General features: G+C 42.6%; 1 protein-coding gene across 3 annotated transcripts in view; it reads left to right on the forward strand.

The window, feature by feature from the left end:
* Window positions 1-26,456, forward strand: part of SEMA4G (semaphorin 4G) — a 205,753-nt gene that overhangs the window by 143,476 nt on the left and 35,821 nt on the right. For all 3 annotated transcript variants that reach the window (XR_011318531.1, XM_069753730.1, XM_069753731.1), the window contains exons 7-9: window positions 123-236; window positions 2,599-2,756; window positions 14,569-14,732. Coding sequence is in view for 2 of the 3 variants with exons in the window: in XM_069753730.1 (XP_069609831.1) it covers window positions 123-236; window positions 2,599-2,756; window positions 14,569-14,732 (436 nt within the window). In the remaining variant the exon portion in view is untranslated. The remainder of the gene's footprint in view (window positions 1-122; window positions 237-2,598; window positions 2,757-14,568; window positions 14,733-26,456) is intronic.

A 26,456-nucleotide genomic window follows, 5' to 3' on the forward strand; every position in this document is an offset into this window, starting at 1 on the left:
TAACGGCCATGATTGGGCAGTGTAAATAGGCTCTAAAATGCGATAATGTTGTTTGTATCCACTTTGTGTAATAATTATAGCTCTAATCACTCTGAATTTGATGGTTGTTTTGTTGCTTCCAGATGGTGGCCTGTACACCGCTTCTCGCTACGGGTTCCAGTATCTGCCAGATATAAGAAGAAATATTGGTCCACTTGCTATAAAAACGGAGGCATCCACCGTACACTGGCTAATGGGTATGATATGTTTGTTTGGGGACAAAAGCTCTTGAGTATTTACAGATTATATATTTTTCGGACATATCTGAACCAGTGGTGGTTTATTTAGAAGCCTTTTAATCTATGCTGGTACCTGAAAGCGAATCTTCTAGGAGTTAAGGCTATGGGTACATAACGTCATCTGGGAGTTATAGTTGATGTTGTAGCACTTGCAGTATATAGTGTAAACTGAACTGTGGTCCCCTATGAAGCGCTGCCCCATGGCTGAGCTTCGCAGAAGTAGTAATATGTCACCGGTTGCAATTGTAACTGATCTGTGCCCTGATATCACATTGCTGGGGGCTGATGGTCATTTGAAAAATTTCTAATTTTTGGTTTTCATAAAAAAATGTGATTTGGAACAAGCAATCATTGAATAAAGAAAAAAAAATAAACACAAAAATCTGATTTAACCAATAGGTCATTTTCTGATGATACATTACCTTCAAGTAGATGGTTGCCTCCTGGCCAGATTAGGGATCTGGTCGATATGTAAACTTTCTCTTCATGGCACAGTATAGGGGGCTCCTGTGTTGTCACCCATCCATTTGTGTCTTTAATGTCCTCTAAATTTTGTTATCATTTCTGTGAATCTTTGGTCTCATCATAGTTGTCCCTTGCCACCAGAATGTTTGAGCTTTTCAACTATTTGCTTGTCTAAGGCAGCAAACACCTGAACCCCGCTCCTACCCAGACTTGTTCCATGGTCTTTAAAAATGCTTTTTGTCCTCTGTTTCAACCTTACAGTTTGTGTTCAAGTTACATTTTTGGGAAGAGCTGTAAATAATTGATGGTAGAACATATGAAAAAAGCTTCTGCTCATTCTCTGACGTTCTCTGTTATGACATTTGCTAAACTTGAGATTCTGGGTCAGTGCGATATTTTACAAGATGGCAGGCAGATTGTAATTGGCCTTTTCAAAGGTGTCTGGGTTTCTGAGGTCTCATTCCTTTATCGGCTGTGACAAGGATATCGCCTCTGGACATGATGATTTCTTTGTCACATTTTTTCTGTTTATTACAATAAGCAGTGGACTTTAATTACTGGACTATTTCTGGATAAACTACATTTTTTTTAAGAAAAGATTACCTTAACTCTAGAACATGTAGATGATGGTATCCTTCAGCCTTGTCGTTGAGGTTTTCATGAGTTCTTTATGATAGTATCCTTCGTTGTCAGCCTTCTCGTTGAGGCTTTCATGAGTTCTTCATGATGGTATCCTTCGTTGTCAGCCTTCTCGTTGAAGTTTTCATGAGTTCTTTATGATGGTATCCTTCGTTGTCAGCCTTCTCGTTGAGGTTTTCATGAGTTCTTTAATTGTTTCTATCCATCATTTGGTTGTCTTCTTCTAATAAAAAGCTCTGGTAATTGAATCTCAACTTCTCAATCCTTGTGTCCTGGAGGGTTTGCTGACTTTTTATATAATTTGCGTACGGGAACTTAACTGTGGATCAGCACAGGACGACATAAATACTTCAGTGGAAAAGTCTTATCATATTGTTCAAATTCTGCTGCAAAAATTCCTCTAATTTAAAGCAGATTCCATCACTCATAAATGTGATTGTCAATGTCCGCAACGGATATTCTCCAATGTGATGATGAAATTTCACAAAATCTGATCCATAATGGTGCTATGGTAATATACAGCGGATCCAGACAAATAATCCTCTGGGTATGCCACTTATGTAGACACATACCGTAAAGGAACCTTAAGTTCTCACTAAAAACATTGTTGGTATCATTAGGTTCTTTACCTATCTTCTTGGATCCAAGACTAAAACAAAGTTGCAGGCAGCGGTGCTGGGAAAGCATCATGTCTCCTGTAAGTTCCATGTTTTTTTTTGGTTTTTTTTTTTGTTCCTGTGGTTGCCTGGTGTGCCAATGATCTATAAGAGAACAATAGTGTGGCCTTCAGAAAAAGCAGAACTAAGCCAACAGGAGACGCTGGATGACATTTTCCTAGTCTGCCACTCTAAGCTTCTAATTGTAAGGGGACCTATCACTTGGACTCCAACCCATCAGATGTTGATGGCATTTCTTGGCTTTATACCAGCACTGTCTGTACTGAGAAAACAGGGAGTGAAAGCGGAGCTGTTTGCTGTGTAATTATTGATTTTAATGTGTTTCTGCAGGAAGCCCAGATTTTCTCATTTATTGCTGTGTTTATGCAGAGGATGGGGTACCGTACATCAGAAGCCGAGCTCCCACAGCCATAGATGTATTAGAACAATTCATCAGACATGATTTTAGACTATGAATACCAGCTTCTTTTCTGAGACTTTTACATAACTAATTAAACAGTGAGCAAAAGTAAAAATATATATTTTTGTGTCATTTTTAGATGCAGAGTTTGTGACTTCTACGTTGATCCCAGAAAGTTTAACTACCGCCATAGGAGACGATGATAAAATCTACTACTTCTTCAATGAGAATATCATGGAAGAAACTTCAGAGTTTCTAGACAAGACAAAAGTGGCAAGAGTGGCTCGCGTGTGCAAGGTAAGACAAGCTGGTCTAGTGCCATCCGTGTTAGTTCACCTTAATTCATGTATTTTGGGCTTAAAATAATTTTGCATCTCGAATTCATTAAACATGTTGCGCTGTTTGTTTCCCTGGTCATTGCTGACTGCAGAAAGAGTTGGCTAAGAATCTGTCAGTGAGCTTGTTTTGTTTTGAACGGGCGTTTGGCACTTTCATCTGACTATTTCGGAGCTCCTCTCAGCTGATTTATCACCAAAAATCACAGGAGAGATGAACTTTTATGTGATCATAAATCGGCAATAGGACAGCTACAGCTGGAAAACACCAGACTGCTGCACAACTCTTAGGGTAGACAAACTGCAGACTCACTTTTCTCTTGCAGGCAGACAGCACACAGGTCTGCCTGTATTTGCCTGAATATCATCTGTAAGCCATACAGCCACTGCGTATAGGCTTTTGCTCATTTGGACTCTGAATTGTCTTTGACGGACTTGTTAGCTGTACTTGGGCCGGTTGGCCAGGAAATACTCCCCTGATGAATCTTCGTGATTGAAGAAGAAACGCGTTGGGAGACGCTATCTACTACTACATCTAACATTTTTTGGAGGGTGTCCGTAGTGGGACTGATTTGGGCCTGTCCTTGTAAGGACAGGAGCTATTACTGGGGCACGACAGGGGTTAAGGAAACAGGTTCCCCGCCCCCTTCCCATCTCTGTATCCCACAACTACTGGAACCCCAGAGGGATCTCTACCATGTATATGGGGACCCTGCATCCATGATTGGTGAGATCTAACCATTTTTTATCTGAGCACAGTTTGCGGCGTGAGCACTTATTTATTTCTTTTGTATTGGTTTGTCCACTTTTTAATATTATTAGTAAAAGTTATGTTTTATTCTATTGGGTTATGCTCTTCTAGCTATTTCTACTATCATAAATCGGCACCCTGGAGTTCAGTTAAAGACCAGTTCTCTGTTCGAACAAGCTCACTGCCAGATTTTTAGTTACCGTAACTCAGGAAAACTGTTCAAAATTTGTAATAAAACCCAATTCCAAAAATAATTCCTAGACCAAAATACATGCATTTAGTTTAAATTAATTGTCCCAAGTTCAGAAGTTATTCTCTATCAATTGGATAGGTGATACCTCTGTGATCGCTGTGATTCTGACCTCTGGGACCCCCACCGATTTTAAGAACAGGGCTTTGAAGGGCGTCAGGTGAATGGAGTAAAGGTCAAGCATGCACCACTACTACGCTCCATTCATTCTTAATGGGAGTGATGGAAACCAGCTGCCAAACATGGCGCACATCTATCTCTGGCAGTCCCTTTGAGAATGAATGGAGTGTTGGGGGTCCCAGAATTCGGAACATACATGAGGAATAACTTTAAAATTTGGCACAACCTATTAGGAGTCCATGTCTTTTGATGTTGTTGGACCCAGAGTAAATGGTGAGACTTGTCAGGGCATATAAGGGCTGACTATATACTGTGTTAGGGCGTATAGATGTCATGTGGGAATACCGGTAGATATTTGAAGGTTTATTAGAGTTCGGCTTTGTTATATAGCATATATAGGTGACCCATTATGTTCTTTTTTTGGGGGGTTGATCATTGATTGTTCTCTGTGAAACCAAATCCAATGTGTATTTTCTGTAATCCGTCCAGACCCACTAGTGAAAAACAGCGATTTATTCCAATTTGAGTACCTGGCACGGTCTCGCCTATGAAGTGAAATGGTCCCAGAACATCACTTTATCTAACATGTTTCTTGCGTTAAGCGAAGGCAATAAATGCATCTCATCCTGTTTGTTCCAAAATCTCACAAAATAGCTCATGTTTGCCCAATTGAAAAACAAGCCATAAATGTATGAATGTTGTCTGACAAGAAATCCGTATAAAGCATGTTTTCCCAGTGAGCTCATTGTTGTTTTGTTACACGCCGTCGGATCCAGTGCAGACAGATGGTAAATAGCTTTATTTCTTATCAATTTGTCAAACATTTCCTCCTGCTGGAAACAGATTTCGCAAAGTGCAGACATTCATAACGTGAATCTATACATCGAGCTTGTGTTGTGACTGTCAAACAACCAGGTGTGTATCTGGTGACGTCATCGTGTTTGCATAAGATGTAGAGGTAATCGCTTTACATCATAAGGATGAACATTATATGAAATAAGGAAAACATAGCTTTCTCCCGGAAACAGCGCCACTCTTGTCCATGGGCTAATTTTGGTATTGCAGCTCAGTCCCATTGCCGTTATAGGACAGGGATGCCTATACTTGGAAAACAGTTTTGTCTTCTCATATAACCAGTTTGCTTTTGCTATAGGCACGAGATGTATTTCTGTTTAATAAAGTATATATAATAGGTACGTTTTGAGAATATTTTTTCCAAAAGACTGATCGGTCTGTTTTTTTACTTTACTGAGCCTGAATATACCTTAAATTATAAGTTCTTAGCATCTATCATTATTTTATACAACACTTACCCCTAGGTGGAAATTGAGTCAGTAAGGCTGTGTGCCTAAGTTGGTTTTTGGTGACTTTTCGAAAGTAAGTAGAGCAAAAAACACACAAGTAACCATTTTTTTCTTAAACGGTGCAGAAATGGTGCAGAAAATCTGTAACATCAAAATTCACCAAAAGGTCATACTGGGAACATACCCTAAAGGTTTTTTCTCATCAATATTTAGGATCCGTTCCCTTGGAACCAGGGCTATGGAGTCGGTAAGCCAAACCTCCGACTCCTCAATTTCCACGACTCTGACTCCACAGTACTGGTCACTACTGAGCATATACATGAAGTGCAGCACAGATTCATCTCAGCTACGACTCCACAGCCCTGCCTCACTACTGAGCAGATTCATAAAGTGCAGCACAGATTCATCACAACTAAAACTCCACAACACTGGTCACTACTGAGCATGTACATAAAGTGCAGCACAGATTCATCTCGTCTACAACTATACAGCACTGGTCATTACTGAGCATGTACATAAAGTGCAGCACAGATTAATCTCAGCTACGACTCCACAGCCCTGCCTCACTACTGAGCATATACATAAAGTGCAGCACAGATTCATTTCAATGAAAACTCCACAGCACTGGTCACTACTGAGCATGTACATAAAGTGCAGCACAGATTCATCTCAATGAAAACTCCACAGCACTGGTCACTACTGAGCATGTACATAAAGTGCAGCACAGATTCATCTCAATGAAAACTCCACAGCACTGGTCACTACTGAGCATGTACATAAAGTGCAGCACAGATTCATCTCAATGAAAACTCTACAGCACTGGTCACTACTGAGCATGTACATAAAGTGCAGCACAGATTCATCTCAATGAAAACTCTACAGCACTGGTCATTACTGAGCATTTACATAAAGTGCAGCACAGATTCATCTCAGCTACGACTCCACAGCCCTGCCTCACTACTGAGCATGTACATAAAGTGCAGCACAGATTCATCTCCGCTATGACTCCACAGCACTGGTCACTACTGAGCATGTACATAAAGTGCAGCACAGATTCACCTCAGCTACGACTCCACATCCCTGTCTCACTACTGAGCATGTACATAAAGTGCAGCACAGATTCACCTCAGCTACGACTCCACATCCCTGTCTCACTACTGAGCATGTACATAAAGTGCAGTACAGATTCATCTCAGCTACAACTCCACATCCCTGGTCACTACTGAGCATGTACATAAAGTGCAGCACAGATTCATCTCAGCTACGACTCCACAGCCCTGTCTCACTACTGAGCATGTAGAGAAAGTGCAGCACAGATTCATCTCAAATAAAAGCCGAGATCCTTAGATTAGGAACAGAGCAGACATTTATAGGAAATTTCATAAATTTCCCAAATTCTTATGAAAAACATTTACAGCACATCCTGCATTGTACTAGTGTACCCAATGTATTACGGTATATATTTTAGGAGTCGGTCCATTTTATACCGACTCCCGACTCCACCAAAATGCACATCGACTTTGACTCAACATCCCTGATTGGAACTTGGATTCCTGTTTGCCAGGAGGTGGTGCGCTCTCGATTTATTGACTGCTTGCACGAGTGGTATGGTCGTGCCCTTGGCCTGATCTGTGCACTATCCAATGCTGCAAGTAGAGGCTGCTTTGTCTCCAGAGCATCAGGGGAGTGGAAGAGCCATGATAATGGTGGGATCCAGTGACATAACCAGCTTCAGAGAAGAGCTTGTAAGCGTTGTGCTCCTTGCCTGGGAGTTCGGCCATCGCTGATAGTGCAGATGTGGTCAGTAACCAAGGCAAGGAGCAGTGAAAACTAAACACATAACGGTAAAGTGCAAAGTTTCTTGCTTTTACATGTAACCTTTCATAACATATTTTTAAAGCATTTTTTCTGTTTGTACTGAAGGGTCATAGGGGCGGATAACGCGTAGTATGGCTGCAGGGTCATAGGGGCAGATAATGCGTAGTATGGCTGCATGGTCATAGGGGCAGATAACGCGTAGTATGGCTGCATGGTCATAGTGGCAGATAATGCGTAGTATGGCTGGGGGGCAGATAATGCGTAGTATGGCTGCAGGGTCATAGGGGGCAGATAACGCGTAGTATGGCTGCAGGGTCATAGGGGCAGATAACGCGTAGTATGGCTGCATGGTCATGGGGGCAGATAACGCGTAGTATGGCTGCATGGTCATAGGGGCAGATAATGCGTAGTATGGCTGCATGGTCATGGGGGCAGATAACGCGTAGTATGGCTGCATGGTCATAGGGGGCAGATAACGCGTAGTATGGCTGCAGGGTCATAGGGGGCAGATAATGCGTAGTATGGCTGCAGGGTAACATAGTAACATAGTAAGTAAGGCCGAAAAAAGACATTTGTCCATCCAGTTCAGCCTATATTCCATCATAATAAATCCCCAGATCTACGTCCTTCTACAGAACCTAATTGTATGATACAATATTGTTCTGCTCCAGGAAGACATCCAGGCCTCTCTTGAACCCCTCGACTGAGTTCGCCATCACCACCTCCTCAGGCAAGCAATTCCAGATTCTCACTGCCCTAACAGTAAAGAATCCTCTTCTATGTTGGTGGAAAAACCTTCTCTCCTCCAGACGCAAAGAATGCCCCCTTGTGCCCGTCACCTTCCTTGGTATAAACAGATCCTCAGCGAGATATTTGTATTGTCCCCTTATATACTTATACATGGTTATTAGATCGCCCCTCAGTCGTCTTTTTTCTAGACTAAATAATCCTAATTTCGCTAATCTATCTGGGTATTGTAGTTCTCCCATCCCCTTTATTAATTTTGTTGCCCTCCTTTTTACTCTCTCTAGTTCCATTATATCCTTCCTGAGCACCGGTGCCCAAAACTGGACACAGTACTCCATGTGCGGTCTAACTAGGGATTTGTACAGAGGCAGTATAATGCTCTCATCATGTGTATCCAGACCTCTTTTAATGCACCCCATGATCCTGTTTGCCTTGGCAGCTGCTGCCTGGCACTGGCTGCTCCAGGTAAGTTTATCATTAACTAGGATCCCCAAGTCCTTCTCCCTGTCAGATTTACCCAGTGGTTTCCCATTCAGTGTGTAATGGTGACATTGATTCCTTCTTCCCATGTGTATAACCTTACATTTATCATTGTTAAACCTCATCTGCCACCTTTCAGCCCAAGTTTCCAACTTATCCAGATCCATCTGTAGCAGAATACTATCTTCTCTTGTATTAACTGCTTTACATAGTTTTGTATCATCTGCAAATATCGATATTTTACTGTGTAAACCTTCTACCAGATCATTAATGAATATGTTGAAGAGAACAGGTCCCAATACTGACCCCTGCGGTACCCCACTGGTCACAGCGACCCAGTTAGAGACTATACCATTTATAACCACCCTCTGCTTTCTATCACTAAGCCAGTTACTAACCCATTTACACACATTTTCCCCCAGACCAAGCATTCTCATTTTGTGTACCAACCTCTTGTGCGGCACGGTATCAAACGCTTTGGAAAAATCGAGATATACCACGTCCAATGACTCACCGTGGTCCAGCCTATAGCTTACCTCTTCATAAAAACTGATTAGATTGGTTTGACAGGAGCGATTTCTCATAAACCCATGCTGATATGGAGTTTAACAGTTATTCTCATTGAGATAATCCAGAATAACATCCCTCAGAAACCCTTCAAATATTTTACCAACAATAGAGGTTAGACTTACTGGCCTATAATTTCCAGGTTCACTTTTAGAGCCCTTTTTGAATATTGGCACCACATTTGCTATGCGCCAATCCTGCGGAACAGACCCTGTCGCTATAGAGTCCCTAAAAATAAGAAATAATGGTTTATCTATTACATTACTTAGTTCTCTTAGTACTCGTGGGTGTATGCCATCCGGACCCGGAGATTTATCTATTTTAATCTTATTTAGCCGGTTTCGCACCTCTTCTTGGGTTAGATTGGTGACCCTTAATATAGGGTTTTCATTGTTTCTTGGGATTTCACCTAGCATTTCATTTTCCACCGTGAATACCGTGGAGAAGAAGGTGTTTAATATGTTAGCTTTTTCCTCGTCATCTACAACCATTCTTTCCTCACTATTTTTTAAGGGGCCTACATTTTCAGTTTTTATTCTTTTACTATTGATATAGTTGGAGAACTGTTTGGGATTAGTTTTACTCTCCTTAGCAATGTGCTTCTCTGTTTCCTTTTTGGCAGCTTTAATTAGTTTTTTAGATAAAGTATTTTTCTCCCTATAGTTTTTTAGAGCTTCAATGGTGCCATCCTGCTTTAGTAGTGCAAATGCTTTCTTTTTACTGTTAATTGCCTGTCTTACTTCTTTGTTTAGCCACATTGGGTTTTTCCTATTTCTAGTCCTTTTATTCCCACAAGGTATAAACCGCTTACACTGCCTATTTAGGATGTTCTTAAACATTTCCCATTTATTATCTGTATTCTTATTTCTGAGGATATTGTCCCAGTCTACCAGATTAAGGGCATCTCTAAGCTGGTCAAACTTTGCCTTCCTAAAGTTCAGTGTTTTTGTGACTCCCTGACAAGTCCCCCTAGTGAAAGACAGGTGAAACTGTACAATATTGTGGTCGCTATTTCCAAGATGCCCGACCACATGCAGATTTGTTATTCTGTCAGGTCTATTAGATAGTATTAGGTCTAAAAGTGCTGCTCCTCTGGTTGGATTCTGCACCAATTGTGAAAGATAATTTTTCTTGGTTATTAGCAGAAACCTGTTGCCTTTATGGGTTTCACAGGTTTCTGTTTCCCAGTTAATATCCGGGTAGGGTCATAGGGGGCAGATGCGTAGTATGGCTGCAGGGTCATAGGGGGCAGATCGTGTACTATGGCTGCATGGTCATGGGGGCAGATAACGCGTAGTATGGCTGCATGGTCATAGGGGGCAGATAACGCGTAGTATGGCTGCAGGGTCATAGGGGGCAGATAATGCGTAGTATGGCTGCAGGGTCATAGGGGGCAGATGCGTAGTATGGCTGCAGGGTCATAGGGGGCAGATCGCGTAGTATGGCTGCATGGTCATAGGGGCAGATAACACGTAGTATGGCTGCAGGGTCATGCGGGCAGATAACGCGTAGTATGGCTGCAGGGTCATAGGGGGCAGATAACGCGTAGTATGGCTGCAGGGTCATAGGGGCAGATAAGGCGTAGTATGGCTGCAGGGTCATAGGGGCAGATAAGGCGTAGTATGGCTGCAGGGTCATAGGGGCAGATAAGGCGTAGTATGGCTGCAGGGTCATAGGGGCAGATAAGGCGTAGTATGGCTGCAGGGTCATAGGGGCAGATAACGTGTAGTATGGCTGCAGGGTCAGTCTAACACTTCTATTGTACTGTGGAGACAAATACAGTGGGTACGGAAAGTATTCAGACACCTTTAAATTTTTCACTCTGATTGCAGCCATTTGGTAAATTAAAAATAGTTCATTTTTTTCTCATTAATGTACACTCTGCACCCCATCTTGAGTGGAAAAAAACAGAAATGTAGAAATCTTTGCAAATTTAGTAAAGAAAAACTGTAGGTCTGCGTAGGAGCTGTAGAAACTAGATGATGGGAAATCTTGAATTCAAAGCTACTATCCAAACGTTTCACCTTTTCTCAGGGAAAGTAAGTTGATGTTCACAGGTTCTCCCACCTGTCAATAGAACGGAGGATAGCACAGTCCCCTATTGAAATAGAATACGGCTTGAGCATGCACGCTGTCGCCCCATTCAGTCATTGGGAGCCATTTTCATTATCGCCTTCATTGACAGAGAACAGATATTCATAAACAATAATAAATCACCACGTTGACCTTATTGTGAGCTAATACATGGCAGGTCTCGATTATATACTTGCAATGTACATCAATGCCTGACTAGATAAATGCTAATAAAGTAATAATAACACCTACAATTCCCTTACTCCAATATTTCAATGATGATACGGCTGGGATTAGATCCAGCCAACAGATAATGCAGAGAAAATGAAGGATTCAGACATTTTACGTTTGCATTAGCTGAAGTAGACATTTCACAATGCCATTTCTAGTTTGTGATCCTGTTTCCAGATAACGCCTTGTTTACCAGGTCAGGAATGAATGTAGGTGCTGTAGTCGGTGAGTCACAGGAATGGCCTCCATTGCTCCCATATCTGGCTGGCGTTATGGTGAAGGGCGCAGGACCTTTCCCTGATAAGCATGTTGCATGTTTGAACACAATCCTGACGTATCTCAAGAAGGTCTTCATAATTCGTATACGGAATATGCACACACAATCTTTTAGGCTGTGTGCACACGTTGCGTTTTTTGTGCGGTTTTTTCGCGTTTTTTCCCCCGATAAAAACGTTATAAAACCACAAAAAAAACCCGCATACAATAAGCATCCCATCATTTAGAATGAATTCCGCATGTTTTGTGCACACGATGCGTTTTTTTCCGCGAAAAAAAACGCATCGCAGCAAAAAACGCAGCATGTTCATTAATTTTCCATTTTTTTTGCGGATTTCCCACTCCAAAATGCATTGGGAAGTGTCCGGAAAAAACCGCGGTAAAAACGCATCAAAACTGCGGCAAAAAACGCGTCAAAACCGCAGCAAAAACGCATGCGGTTTTCTTGCGGATTTCTTGCAGAAAATGTCCGGAATTCTCAGGAATTTTCTGCAAGAAATCCTGAACGTGTGCACATAGCCTTAAACTCTGTGGAACCCACTACGTTTTCAAGCAGAAGACTCTTCAGGAAACGTTGGTGGTTTTTCTTGCAGCATTTTTTGTGGTGTTGTTTGCTAGGTAGCGTTTTTCGTATTGTTTTGCAATTAGCGTTTCTTTTGGAGTATTTTCCCATGGCTTTTGTGATGTCTCTCTACTGTTGTTTTCCAGATGTTTTTTTTTTCCATTAAATAATGAAGAAACCGCTAGCGTTTTTTAAGCAAAAAAAAAAAAAACTATGGAAAAGTTTGAGAGCTTTCCCATTGATTTGTATTGAAAAGCATAATACATCTTCTAAGCGGAAAATGCCGGAAGGATTAGCAAGTCACTTCTTTTCACCACTTGATGTCTGTAGAAATTGGAATCCATTATAAGACTAAAACAAAAAGGCTGAACGTATGAACATATTTATACATCAAAATCCTTATAATTATTCTTTTGAGCATTTTCTCTATGCACATACATTTTAAAGTGGAGTTAAACCATAAAGGGTCATGTCTGTTTAGATAATTCCTTCTAGATCCTGATGGAGGCAGCCAGCGTTGTATTTCTGTCCAGCCGCTTCACCGATGTTTCCATCCTGTGCCAGTCATTGCACTTGTTGCCCAGTCACTACAGAATACCATACAAACTCCTCTCGCCAACAAAGCTCTCCTCAGTTCTGCACCACCCTACATTTCCTCCATCACTTCAGTCTACCACCCTACCTGTGCTCTCCGTTCTGCAGCTGATCTAAGACTAACTTCTTCCGTTATCAAAACTTTCCACCTCCGTCTCCAATACTTCTCTTGTGCTGCAGCAGTTTTCTGGAACACACTACCCTGAACAATCCGACTAATACCTAGCCCCCCATGTTTTTAAGCATGTTTTAAAAACCCATCTCTTTAAACAAACCCATCACCTCAGTGCACTATTCCCTCTTCCTAATTTGTGATGTTTTATCGTCTCTTCATGTTCCTGCTTAATTGTAAACTGCTGTGGAATATGATAGTGCTATATAAATTAAGATTATTTTTATTTAGAAGATCTATTTTGAAGACATATGGACCTAACTAGATCCCTTAGTTGCAGCCTTGCCGGTTGGCTAGAGGTCAAACATATCCAGCACAGCGCTTGGCTTTTTTTTTTTTGTGGGGGGGTTATCCCATTAAAAGTCCGAATTCATATGTCTGTGAAGCACTGCTCGCATATAGAGCATTACTTCTTGGCTGACCGCGGGTCCCTGACCCAAACTCCAAAGCCTCATAGGCATAGGAGGCCGAATAATTCTGCTAAAGAGACCTGTGGTCGGTCAAGACATCTCGGGTTTTCAGCTTCATTGCTGAATTCCTATCCACCACTTGGGCTCCATTGATGCATCTAAAACGTTAGGATACTTGACCTAGTCAGTTGCAACCTCATTGAACATTGGTATTTTATGCCCTTAATTTCTTTATGGAAATTTAAATGATTGACATTAATAATGCAAGTGAATATAAGAGACTTTCTAATATACGGTATCTTATTGTCAAAATGTGTGTTTTTTTTTCTCCACTTGTAATCCTGTCTGTCTCCATCCTCCCTGTTCTCTGAAAACTCCAACATCTCTGAAAAACAAGTAAAAGTAATCTTGATAAAAACAAGGTAGCTCACTGAGGTATCAGATTACAGCTCCTATTAAAGTCTATGTAGAGGGAAGAGGAGTAGAAATTAGGAGCCCAACAGGCAGAGGCAGAGAGTTGAGCACATTTTTCTGCAGCTTCTAGTAAGGCCACTTTCACACATCAGGTTTTCGCCGTCAGGCTGAATCCGGCGACTTTTGAAAAAAATGGCTCCGTTGCAAATTATGAAAAACTGATGCGACAGATCCGTTTTTTTGCCGGATCTGACTAGGTAATATCCGGGCACTAGCTGGTCCAGGGAGGAGGGAGAGAGAAGAACCAGAATGGAAAATGCTGCTAAGGGGCATGCTCAATGTAAAAAAAACGGAATTGGTCGCTGGATTCAGTCATTTGATGAATCCGGCACCATAGGCTTCCATTATAGCAAAAGCCGCATGGCGCTGGATCCGTCACTGTCCATTTTTTAGACGGAGACCAAAAACGTTCCTCTGTACGTTCTCTCCGGCCGCCAGACCGACAATTTTTGACACATCCGGCGACAAAACGGATGAAACGTGAGGCCATCCATCGCAATCCAGCGCTTATGAGAAAAAAAAAAACGGATCCGGCAGCAACCTATGCCGGATCCGTTTTTTTCAAAATTCGTCGGATTGTGCCTGACTGCTGGATTCAAAGCTACACTACTTAGTACTGCTATATAATATACTCCTACCTCATATCATGTGACATACAGGAAAAGTATAATAGAAACACGTCACCACTTCTGTATTTATCACCCACTCCTGGTTTTGGCTACAAATACTGATGTAAAATACTGACCAAATACTGAACATGTGAACGTGGCACAAGAGCCATATCTCGGGAACCGTAGCAAAAAATCAGATTCATGAGAACATAAAATTTTATACCATGTTAAAAAAAAATTCTGGCTAGTGACTGACTCGGATTAAGATTTGGTTTGCCTCCTGCTTGTATTCTATATTTTAGAAAACATTAATTCCGTTTTCTTACAATTTCAGAGTGATATAGGAGGCAGGAAGATTCTTCAGAAGAAATGGACGTCATTCCTGAAGGCGAGATTGTTCTGCTCTAGTCCGTATTATGAAACTTTAAAGAGTGCCTACACATTGGATGTGGGAAACTGGGATGAAACCATCTTCTATGCAGCCTTTATTTTTCAATGGTAGGTTTTCTATTTTATACCTGCACTAGATACATAAAATGGTCCACGAGCAATCTCTCCTAAAGAAGATTGGTGATATATTTATGATTGGTGGGGTTCCCCACCATTGTTTTGTGGCTTACATATGTGACCATCACTTTATTTACTTAAATCTTAGCTGGCTGACATGATTTGGCATCAGATGAAAGGGGACCTTTCACCAGGTCAAAAGTTGCCAATTTTTGCTCTAATTTTATTTCTGCTCCCTCCTCCCCTCAGTAATCTGCTTTTTTCTTTTGGAAAGTTCACCATATGGTTCCACAGATACTGGCCTTTTTATTTAGTATGCCCAGTTTGCTAATTTTTCGACTTTTTAGCAAGAGGACGTTTCTTTCATGGAGATGATGTAGGTACGATAATATATTAGATACGTCCCCTTATTAAAAACCATAACAATTTGCACTAAATAAAAAGGCCTAGATCTCTGGAACCAAATGGTGCATTAAAAAAAAAAAAAAAAAAGTAATTACTAATGGGAGCAGTAGGAATAAAATGAGCGAAAAATCTGGCTATTGGCGACAGGTCCTCTTTAACAGGGATGAGAAGACATCGCGTCTTGTCGGGAAGAGTCCATTGGTCTTGGTGTAGTGAACAGGTGCATGATACCTGCCCACACATGTTTTTTCTCAATGCTATAAGTAGAATGGTATATGCCTTCCCATCTGTGGGTTCTGTCAGACATTAAAATGATAAAAAAAATATTGAGGGGAAACTGTTAGCAAAAAAAAAAAGATTTTATTTTACCTACAGTTACGGTATATTGCTAATCTGCAAGTAAATACAATTTAAACTATTTTTGGCATTATGATTGGAAGAGCTGGTGCAGAGAGAAAATTAGGTTGCATTCTCCCTGCAGCTGCTTCCTTCCAGTCATCTGGGTGACGATGGAGCTGTGATCAGTCAGTGAATACATTGTAAATACACCCTGACTGACAGTCTATGTGGCGAAGCAAGATGTCACTCAAGGAGCCGGGTATTTGCTTGCAGATTAGCACTATGGATGCGGTTTTATTTGCTGACAGTTTCGTTTTATGGTAATAAGAATTTGAAGGTCCAGTGGTCTGGACTATACACTTCCACCAGACCTATATGCTGAAACAAAGCCAAAGGCAGGAACGACGAACAGCGGAGCTTAGGAGACTGCACATTGTTACTGATCATAAGATGTACTTTAATGTGCCCCTGAATATAAAGCAGTATGGTGCTTCATACTAGTGGCGGGATTTATGTAATTTCCTGTTACTGAATTGACATGTTAAAGCATTTAGTGAAACATTTTCTGAAATGGTTAAATGCCTGCAGTCCTAAGTTTTCTTCTAATCAGTGGAACATGACCGATCCCTGACTATGAAGATTGTTGTCTGCATGCTGTCTTCCTCTGTGTGAATCTCTGTGCTCAGCTTCCAGGTTTAAATAATCTAGATGTGCGACCTGTCATACAGAGAAAACGTTCTTGGCTAGAAGAAAGAATTACTCGTCTGTGTAAACAGTGTGTATTACACTGAGCAAACTGCGGGGACATGCAGCATTGTTTTCTTGCCCAGCGGAGAACAAGTTTTCAAAATGTTCTGCTCCCAGGACTTTGCTCTCTAGTTATTTAAAGGGTTATTACTATCAACAGGTGTTATCCCCTTGGTGAATGGGACATTCTGGTGACTGGTTTGGGTCCACTACTGGGAACTTACTGATTGCCAGAATGTCACCTGTTCTACGCTGTATTTGGCGATGTGTGACCTCTCTCTCCATTCAGCCCTGGTCTGGTAAATAAGGCACATAAGTCGACTGTTCAGTATCCAGTCTATAGGTTGATCATTTTTATAAACTGAAATATGCCTTTAAACCCAATTTTAGGACTGCTCTGCAATCCTAATAATTGTATTTCCCATGAAATAGCAATTCTGGATCATCTTCTGTTATAGTTCTGTATTGTGCGGATCCTCTTGCTCCTCCTCCAAATTTACAAGCAAATTGACATCTGGGTTTCACCAAATTGGGGGTGTTTGTACCTGCACACTCTAAGGGCAGGTGCTGACGGCCGTATTTTCGGTCGGAGTGTGATCCAACAAAACATCAGTGCGCACCCAGACCAAAGTTAGTCTATGGGGCCGTGGACATGTCCATTTTTTTTTTTTGCTGCATGTCAGAGTTTGATCTGATATTCGGATTGCACTTCGCCATGCACGTCAATGATTGTGTGGATATCATTGGTCTTCGCTCGGATGACATCTGCGTGCAGTCCGATTTCCACACACTGACACAGTGGAGAAGATGGAGACATTTTTCTCTCCATCTTCTCCTTAGTGTGCTCTGATTCCCTCATCCTACAGAAGCAGATCACATTATGCTGACACTCTGATCAAACTCTGATTTATTCTTGTATTTTTATTCTGATTCTTAGAATCCATTGTGTTCCAGAGTTTCGGCTATCACCAATCATGTTATAGCATAACCATACCATTTTCCATTACTTTACAGGGTAATTTTCATCAATAAATAACTTGGTTAAAATTTCTAAAGTGCTTACAAAAAAATAAGAAATTTTGCAATTTTTAAAAAATCCTCTCTATGCTTAATAGCATAAGGTATTTTTAATTTCTGCTTATTGCCTAGGTTACCGGCCACCTGTATAGTCTAGCAGAGTTTCTTACGCTCTTTGACAAGGAGTACTTATAATCTCTTTCCAATAGATCTTGTAAGCGTTGCTCTGAAGCTGTCCGTATCGCTGGATCCCACCAGATTCGGTGCCACTGAGCTGCTCAGATGTTGCATCGGCAAAGATGCCTCATATCGCAGCATCGGCAGGGAACCTTAAATCCAGGTCAGTGGCGCAGCCATGCTGCTGGTCCGGACTGTCAATCAATCCCAAATGCCCCACCCCTGGTAAGCAGGTATACTGGAGGCAGGGGAGCGGTGCTCTGCTGAACAGTGAAGAATGATACAAGCCATTTAATAGCCTTGGGATATGTCATTGTCTGGAAAAAGTAAAGTGTTTTTCAGATTATTGAAAGCACAAGAGTTCTCATTAGTGATGACAGAGGAGGAATAATTAGACATTAGTATACGAGAAGTGGTATTTTTATCCTAATGGTCCCATCTCCTGGATTTATGCCAGTCTAGGACCTGGTATCTTTAGAATTGTGACTCACAAGCCACCTGGCACTGACAATGAGGAGTGAGAGGGGGCCTTTTGATTGAGTAGAAGCATTTTCTGCTAACAGATGCCCAAAATCACGCCAAAAGAAAACTACGTGAAATATGGCCAAGATTCTAGAGAATGACGCCCAACCATACGGGGTTTGTTTGCTAATATCTACTGAGCTATCGAGTAAATATTGAGGAGGAATAAATTTCTTACCATCCACAAACAGCTTGATTGGCATCATCCATCTGCCACAGTTCTGAAATTAGATTGTTCAGAAAGCTGGAAAAAATGTATTTCTTTCTGGAAAACCGTACCTTTTTGCTTCCCAAATGATCAAGTGTACAGCCTTTTTACGATTTCCCTCATTGTGTGACTTCTTTACTGTAACAACATGCGATAACTACATTTGTCTATTGTCATTTTTGTGCCTTTTAGTGGTGTTTGGCAGAGGGGAGCTTTGCAGCAAAGATTATTGTGCCGCTCTGTGTAAGTGGGTATGCACACATTGTGCCTTACAAATATGCTGTGTATGTTATGCCATGTATATATGATTGTGTGCTATGCGATGATTGAGCACTGTTAGTCCTGGTCCGATTTCTAAACTGGTGTGCCGTAGTACTCAGAAGAGCTTAACATGCTAGTCCCAATAGGCCGTAACAACAATGTTTTATTTCTTAGTTGTCCATAATGGGAAGGTACCAGCATCAGCGTGGGACTAGGAAGAGCATGCAGCTGTGGGGACCGTGTGTTGTCAAGCAAAATGTTTTCCCTGAAGTGCTAATAAAGAGGGAAAAGCTAATAGAAAGAGGCAGTTTGGCACCAGGGAGGCAGTTTGCAGAAGGATGGGGTGTCAAGCAGGGCTGTGGAGTTGGTAGGCCAAATATCCGACTCCTCAATTTCCATGACACTGACTCCAACTCCACGACTCCGACTCCCTCATACATGGCTCATGTTTAAGTTTGTGACAAATTTACTGTGGTAAAATGGTAACATCAGGCGTTTATCATTATTATGATACAATAATCAAGCCATTTAGATAGAACAAAAAATACAGTGGGGCAAAAAAGTATTTAGTCAGTCAGCAATAGTGCAAGTTCCACCACTTAAAAACATGAGAGGCGTCTGTAATTTACATCATAGGTAGACCTCAACTATGGGAGACAAACTGAGAAAAAAAAATCCAGAAAATCACATTGTCTGTTTTTTTAACAATTTATTTACATATTGTGGTGGAAAATAAGTATTTGGTCAGAAACAAAATTTCATCTCAATACTTTGTAATATATCCTTTGTTGGCAATGACAGAGGTCAAACCTTTTCTGTAAGTCTTCACAAGGTTGCGACACACTGTTGTTGGTATGTTGGCCCATTCCTCCATGCAGATCTCCTCTAGAGCAGTGATGTTTTTGGCTTTTTGCTTGGCAACACGGACCTTCAACTCCCTCCAAAGGTTTTCTATAGGGTTGAGATCTGGAGACTGGCTAGGCCACTCCAGGACCTTGAAATGCTTCTTACGAAGCCACTCCTTCGTTGCCCTGGCGGTGTGCTTTGGATCATTGTCATGTTGAAAGACCCAGCCACGTTTCATCTTCAATGCCCTTGCTGATGGAAGGAGGTTTGCACTCAAAATCTCACGATACATGGCCCCATTCATTCTTTCATGTACCCGGATCAGTCGTCCTGGCCCCTGTTGTGAATTCTGTGGCCAAGCTCCCTCCTGTGGTCGTGAGTGGTACTGCGGCTGGTTCTGTCTATAAGCTTCCTTTGGTGGATGAGAGTGGTACTACGGCTTCTGATTTTCCTTCCTCAGGGGATGAGGTTAAGTCGTTAGGTGCTGCTCTATTTAACTCCACCTGGTGCTTTGATCCTGGCCTCCAGTCAATGTTCTAGTATTGGTCTTGCTTCCTCCTGGATCGTTCCTGTGGCCTGTCTATCCTGCATAGCTAAGTTCTGCTTATGTTATTTTTGTTTGCTATATTTTCTGTCCAGCTTGCTATATTGGTTTTTCTTGCTTGCTGGAAGCTCTGAGACGCAGAGGGAGCACCTCCGTACCGTTAGTCGGTGCGGAGGGTCTTTTTGCCCCTCTGCGTGGTTGTTTGTAGGTTTTTGTGTTGACCGCAAAGTTATCTTTCCTATCCTCGGTCTATTCAGTAAGTCGGGCCTCACTTTGCTAAATCTATTTCATCTCTGTGTTTGTATTTCATCTTTACTCACAGTCATTATATGTGGGGGGCTGCCTTTTCCTTTGGGGAATTTCTCTGAGGCAAGGTAGGCTTATTTTTCTATCTTCAGGGCTAGTTAGTTTCTCAGGCTGTGCCGAGTTGCATAGGGAGCGTTAGGCGCAATCCACGGCTACCTCTAGTGTGGTGTGATAGGATTAGGGATTGCGGTCAGCAGAGTTTCCACGTCTCAGAGCTCGTCATATGTTTTTGGTAAATGTCAGGTCACTTTGTATGCTCTGAACTTCAAGGTCCATTGTGGTTCTAAATTACCTGTTCACAACAGTACTGGAGGCCCAAAGTACTAATGCTTCTCAATAGAGGGAAAAGAGAAGTTCTGAGACCATTTTTTTTTTCTTTGCATTCTGTTCTGTCTTTCTTTTCCCCTATACATCAGGGTGGTTCAGAACACAGGTGTGGACATGGACATTCAGGGTCTGTCCTCTTTGATGGATAATCTCACTATAAGAGTACAGAACATTCAAGATTTAGTGGTTCAGAATCCTATGTTAGAACCTAAAATTCCTATTCCTGAGTTATTTTTTGGAGATAGAGCTAAGTTTTTGAATTTTAAAAATAATTGTAAACTATTTCTGGCTTTGAAACCCCGCTCCTCTGGTGACCCAGTTCAACAAGTTAAAATTATTATTTCTTATTTACGTGGCGACCCTCAAGACTGGGTATTTTCCCTTGCGCCAGGAGATCCTGCATTATGTAATATTGATGCGTTTTTTCTGGCGCTCGGATTGCTGTACGACGAACCTAATTCAGTGGATCAGGCAGAGAAAAATTTGCTGGCTCTGTGTCAGGGTCAGGATGAGATAGAGATTTATTGTCAGAAGTTTAGAAAGTGGTCTGTGCTCACTCAATGGAATGAATGTGCGCTGGCAGCTATTTTCAGAAAGGGTCTCTCTGAAGCCCTTAAGGATGTCATGGTGGGATTTCCTATGCCTGCTGGTCTGAATGAGTCTATGTCTTTGGCCATTCAGATCGGTCGACACTTGCGCGAGCGTAAATCTGTGCACCATTTGGCGGTATTATCTTGAGCATAAACCTGAGCCTATGCAGTGCGATAGGACTTTAACCAGAGCTGAAAGGCAGGAACACAGACGTCAGAATGGGCTGTGTTTCTACTGTGGTGATTCCACTCATGCTATCTCCGATTGTCCTAAGCGCACTAAGCGGTTCGCTAGGTCTGCCACCATTGGTACGGTACAGTCGAAATTTCTTTTGTCCGTTACTTTGATCTGCTCTTTGTCTTCCTATTCTGTCATGGCATTTGTGGATTCAGGCGCTGCCCTGAATTTGATGGACTTGGAGTTTGCTAGGCGCTGTGGGTTTGTCTTGGAGCCCTTGCAGTGTCCTATTCCATTGAGAGGAATTGATGCTACGCCTTTGGCCAAGAATAAGCCTCAGTATTGGACCCAGCTGACCATGTGCATGGCTCCTGCGCACCAGGAGGATATTCGCTTTCTGGTGTTGCATAATCTGCATGATGTGGTCGTGTTGGGGTTGCCATGGCTACAAGTCCATAACCCAGTATTAGATTGGAAATCAATGTCTGTGTCCAGCTGGGGTTGTCAGGGGGTACATGGTGATGTTCCATTTCTGTCTATCTCATCATCCACCCCTTCTGAGGTCCCAGAGTTCTTGTCTGATTACCGGGATGTATTCGATGAGCCCAAGTCCAATGCCCTACCTCCGCATAGGGATTGTGATTGTGCTATCGATTTGATTCCTGGTAGTAAGTTTCCTAAGGGTCGACTGTTTAATTTATCTGTACCTGAGCACGCCGCTATGCGGAGTTACGTGAAGGAGTCTTTGGAGAAGGGTCATATTCGCCCATCATCGTCGCCATTGGGAGCGGGGTTCTTTTTTGTGGCCAAGAAGGATGGTTCGCTGAGACCTTGTATTGATTACCGCCTTCTAAATAAAATTATGGTCAAATTTCAGTACCCCTTGCCGCTGCTGTCTGATTTGTTTGCTCGGATTAAGGGGGCTAGTTGGTTCACCAAGATAGATCTTCGTGGTGCGTATAATCTTGTGCGTATTAAACAGGGCGATGAATGGAAAACACAATTTAATACGCCCGAAGGCCATTTTGAGTACCTGGTTATGCCATTCGGACTTTCTAATGCTCCATCAGTGTTTCAGTCCTTTATGCATGACATCTTCCGAGAGTACCTGGATAAATTCCTGATTGTATACTTGGATGATATTTTGGTCGTCTTGGATGATTGGGAGTCTCATGTGAAGCAGGTCAGAATGGTGTTCCAGGTCCTGCGTGCTAATTCTTTGTTTGTGAAGGGGTCAAAGTGTCTCTTTGGTGTTCAGAAGATTTCATTTTTGGGGTTCATTTTTTCTCCTTCTACTATCGAGATGGACCCTGTTAAAGTTCAGGCCATTTATGATTGGACTCAGCCTACATCTCTGAAGAGTCTGCAGAAGTTCCTGGGCTTTGCTAATTTTTATTGTCGCTTCATCGCTAAGTTTTCTAGCATTGCTAAACCGTTGACTGATTTAACCAAGAAGGGTGCTGATGTGGTCAATTGGTCTTCTGCTGTGGTGGAAGCTTTTCAAGAGTTGAAGCGTCGTTTTTCTTCTGCCCCTGTGTTGTGCCAACCAGATGTTTCGCTTCCGTTCCAGGTCGAGGTTGATGCTTCCAAAATTGGAGCAGGGGCTGTTTTGTCGCAGAGAAGTTCTGATTGCTCGGTGATGAAGCCATGCGCCTTCTTTTCCAGGAAATTTTCGCCTGCTGAGCGAAATTATGATGTTGGCAATCGAGAGTTGCTAGCCATGAAGTGGGCATTCGAGGAGTGGCGTCATTGGCTTGAAGGAGCTAAGCATCGCGTGGTGGTCTTGACTGATCACAAAAACTTGACTTATCTCGAGTCTGCCAAACGGTTGAATCCTAGACAGGCTCGTTGGTCGCTGTTTTTCTCCCGTTTTGACTTTGTGGTTTCGTACCTTCCGGGCTCTAAAAATGTGAAGGCGGATTCCCTGTCTAGGAGTTTTGTGCCCGATTCTCCGGGTTTGTCTGAGCCAGCGGGTATTCTCAAAGAGGGGGTAATTTTGTCTGCCATCTCCCTTGATTTGCGGCGGGTGCTGCAAAAATTTCAGGCTAATAGACCTGACCGTTGCCCAGCGGAGAAACTGTTTGTCCCTGATAGGTGGACGAATAAAGTTATCTCTGAGGTTCATTGTTCGGTGTTGGCTGGTCATCCTGGAATCTTTGGTACCAGAGATTTGGTGGCTAGATCCTTTTGGTGGCCATCTCTGTCGCGGGATGTGCGTTCTTTTGTGCAGTCCTGTGGGATTTGTGCTCGGGCTAAGCCCTGCTGTTCTCGTGCCAGTGGGTTGCTTTTGCCCTTGCCGGTCCCGAAGAGGCCTTGGACACATATCTCTATGGATTTTATTTCGGATCTCCCCGTCTCTCAAAGAATGTCGGTCATTTGGGTGGTTTGTGATCGCTTCTCTAAGATGGTCCATTTGGTGCCCTTGTCTAAATTGCCTTCCTCCTCTGATTTGGTGCCGTTGTTTTTCCAGCATGTGGTTCGTTTACATGGCATTCCAGAGAACATCGTTTCTGACAGAGGTTCCCAGTTTGTTTCGAGGTTTTGGCGAGCTTTTTGTGTTAGGATGGGCATTGATTTGTCTTTTTCCTCGGCTTTCCATCCTCAGACAAATGGCCAGACTGAACGAACCAATCAGACCTTGGAGACATATCTGAGATGTTTTGTTTCTGCTGATCAGGATGATTGGGTGTCCTTTTTGCCTTTGGCTGAGTTCGCCCTTAATAATCGGGCCAGCTCGGCTACTTTGGTTTCGCCCTTTTTCTGCAATTCTGGGTTCCACCCTCGTTTCTCTTCAGGGCAGGTTGAGTCTTCAGACTGTCCTGGTGTGGATACTGTGGTGGATAGGTTGCAGCAGATTTGGACTCATGTAGTGGACAATCTGACTTTGTCCCAGGAGAAGGCTCAACGTTTCGCTAACCGCAGGCGCTGTGTGGGTCCCCGACTTCGTGTTGGGGATTTGGTTTGGTTGTCGTCTCATTATATTCCTATGAAGGTTTCCTCTCCTAAATTTAAGCCTCGTTTCATTGGTCCATATAGGATTTCTGAGGTTCTTAATCCTGTGTCTTTTCGTTTGACTCTTCCAGCTTCTTTTTCCATCCATAACGTGTTCCATAGGTCATTGTTGCGGAGATACGTGGTACCTGTGGTTCCATCTATTGATCCTCCTGCTCCGGTTTTGGTTGAAGGGGAATTGGAGTATATTGTGGAGAAGATTTTGGATTCTCGTGTTTCGAGACGGAAACTCCAGTATTTGGTTAAGTGGAAGGGTTATGGTCAGGAAGATAATTCCTGGGTCTTTGCCTCTGATGTCCATGCTGCCGATCTGGTTCGTGCCTTTCATGTGGCTCATCCTGGTCGGCCTGGGGGCTCTGGTGAGGGTTCGGTGACCCCTCCTCAAGGGGGGGGTACTGTTGTGAATTCTGTGGCCAAGCTCACTCCTGTGGTCGTGAGTGGTACTGCGGCTGGTTCTGTCTATAAGCTTCCTTAGGTGGATGAGAGTGGTACTGCGGCTTCTGAGTTTCCTTCCTCTGGTGATGAGGTTAAGTCGTTAGGTGCTGCTCTATTTAACTCCACCTGGTGCTTTGATCCTGGCCTCCAGTCAATGTTCTAGTATTGGTCTTGCTTCCTCCTGGATCGTTCCTGTGGCCTGTCTATCCTGCATAGCTAAGTTCTGCTTATGTTATTTTTGTTTGCTATTTTTTCTGTCCAGCTTGCTATATTGGTTTTTCTTGCTTGCTGGAAGCTCTGAGACGCAGAGGGAGCACCTCCGTACCGTTAGTCGGTGCGGAGGGTCTTTTTGCCCCTCTGTGTGGTTGTTTGTAGGTTTTTGTGTTGACCGCAAAGTTATCTTTCCTATCCTCGGTCTATTCAGTAAGTCGGGCCTCACTTTGCTAAATCTATTTCATCTCTGTGTTTGTATTTCATCTTTACTCACAGTCATTATATGTGGGGGGCTGCCTTTTCCTTTGGGGAATTTCTCTGAGGCAAGGTAGGCTTATTTTTCTATCTTCAGGGCTAGTTAGTTTCTCAGGCTGTGCCGAGTTGCATAGGGAGTGTTAGGCGCAATCCACGGCTACCTCTAGTGTGGTGTGATAGGATTAGGGATTGCGGTCAGCAGAGTTTCCACGTCTCAGAGCTCGTCATATGTTTTTGGTAAATGTCAGGTCACTTTGTATGCTCTGAACTTCAAGGTCCATTGTGGTTCTGAATTACCTGTTCACAACAGGCCCCTTTGCAGAGAAACAGCCCCAAAGCATGATGTTTCCACCACCATGCTTTACAGTAGGTATGGTGTTTGATGGATGCAACTCAGTATTCTTTTTCCTCCAAACACGACAAGTTGTGTTTCTACCAAACAGTTCCAGTTTGGTTTCATCAGACCATAGGACATTCTCCCAAAACTCCTCTGGATCATCCAAATGCTCTCTAGCAAACTTCAGACGGGCCCGGACATGTACTGGCTTAAGCAGTGGGACACATCTGGCACTGCAGGATCTGAGTCCATGGTGGCGTACTGTGTTACTTATGGTAGGCCTTGTTACATTGGTCCCAGCTCTCTGCAGTTCATTCACTAGGTCCCCCCGCATGGTTCTGGGATTTTTGCTCACCGTTCTTGTGATCATTCTGACCCCACGGGGTGGGATTTTGCGTGGAGCCCCAGATCGAGGGAGACTATCAGTGGTCTTGTATGTCTTGCATTTTCTAATGATTGCTCCCACTGTTGATTTATTCACTCCAAGCTGGTTGGCTATTGCAGATTCAGTCTTCCCAGCCTGGTGCAGGGCTACAATTTTGTTTCTGGTGTCCTTTGACAGCTCTTTGGTCTTCACCATAGTGGAGTTTGGAGTCAGACTGTTTGAGGGTGTGCACAGGTGTCTTTTTATACTGATAACAAGTCTAAACAGGTGCCATTACTACAGGTAATGAGTGGAGGAAAGAGGAGACTCTTAAAGAAGAAGTTACAGGTCTGTGAGAGCCAGAAATCTTGATTGTTTGTTTCTGACCAAATACTTATTTTCCACCATAATATGCAAATAAGATGTTAAAAAAACAGACAATGTGATTTTCTGGATTTTGTTTTCTCAGTTTGTCTCCCATAGTTGAGGTCTACCTATGATGTAAATTACAGACGCCTCTCATCTTTTCAAGTGGTGGAACTTGCACTATTGCTGACTGACTAAATACTTTTTTGCCCCACTGTATATTTACTGGAATACAACTTTAGAACAAAAAACGTTTTCATATTTAC

The sequence above is a fragment of the Ranitomeya imitator genome, chromosome 2 (genome assembly GCF_032444005.1).
Source record: "Ranitomeya imitator isolate aRanImi1 chromosome 2, aRanImi1.pri, whole genome shotgun sequence".
In the NCBI taxonomy this organism is placed as follows: domain Eukaryota; kingdom Metazoa; phylum Chordata; class Amphibia; order Anura; family Dendrobatidae; genus Ranitomeya; species Ranitomeya imitator.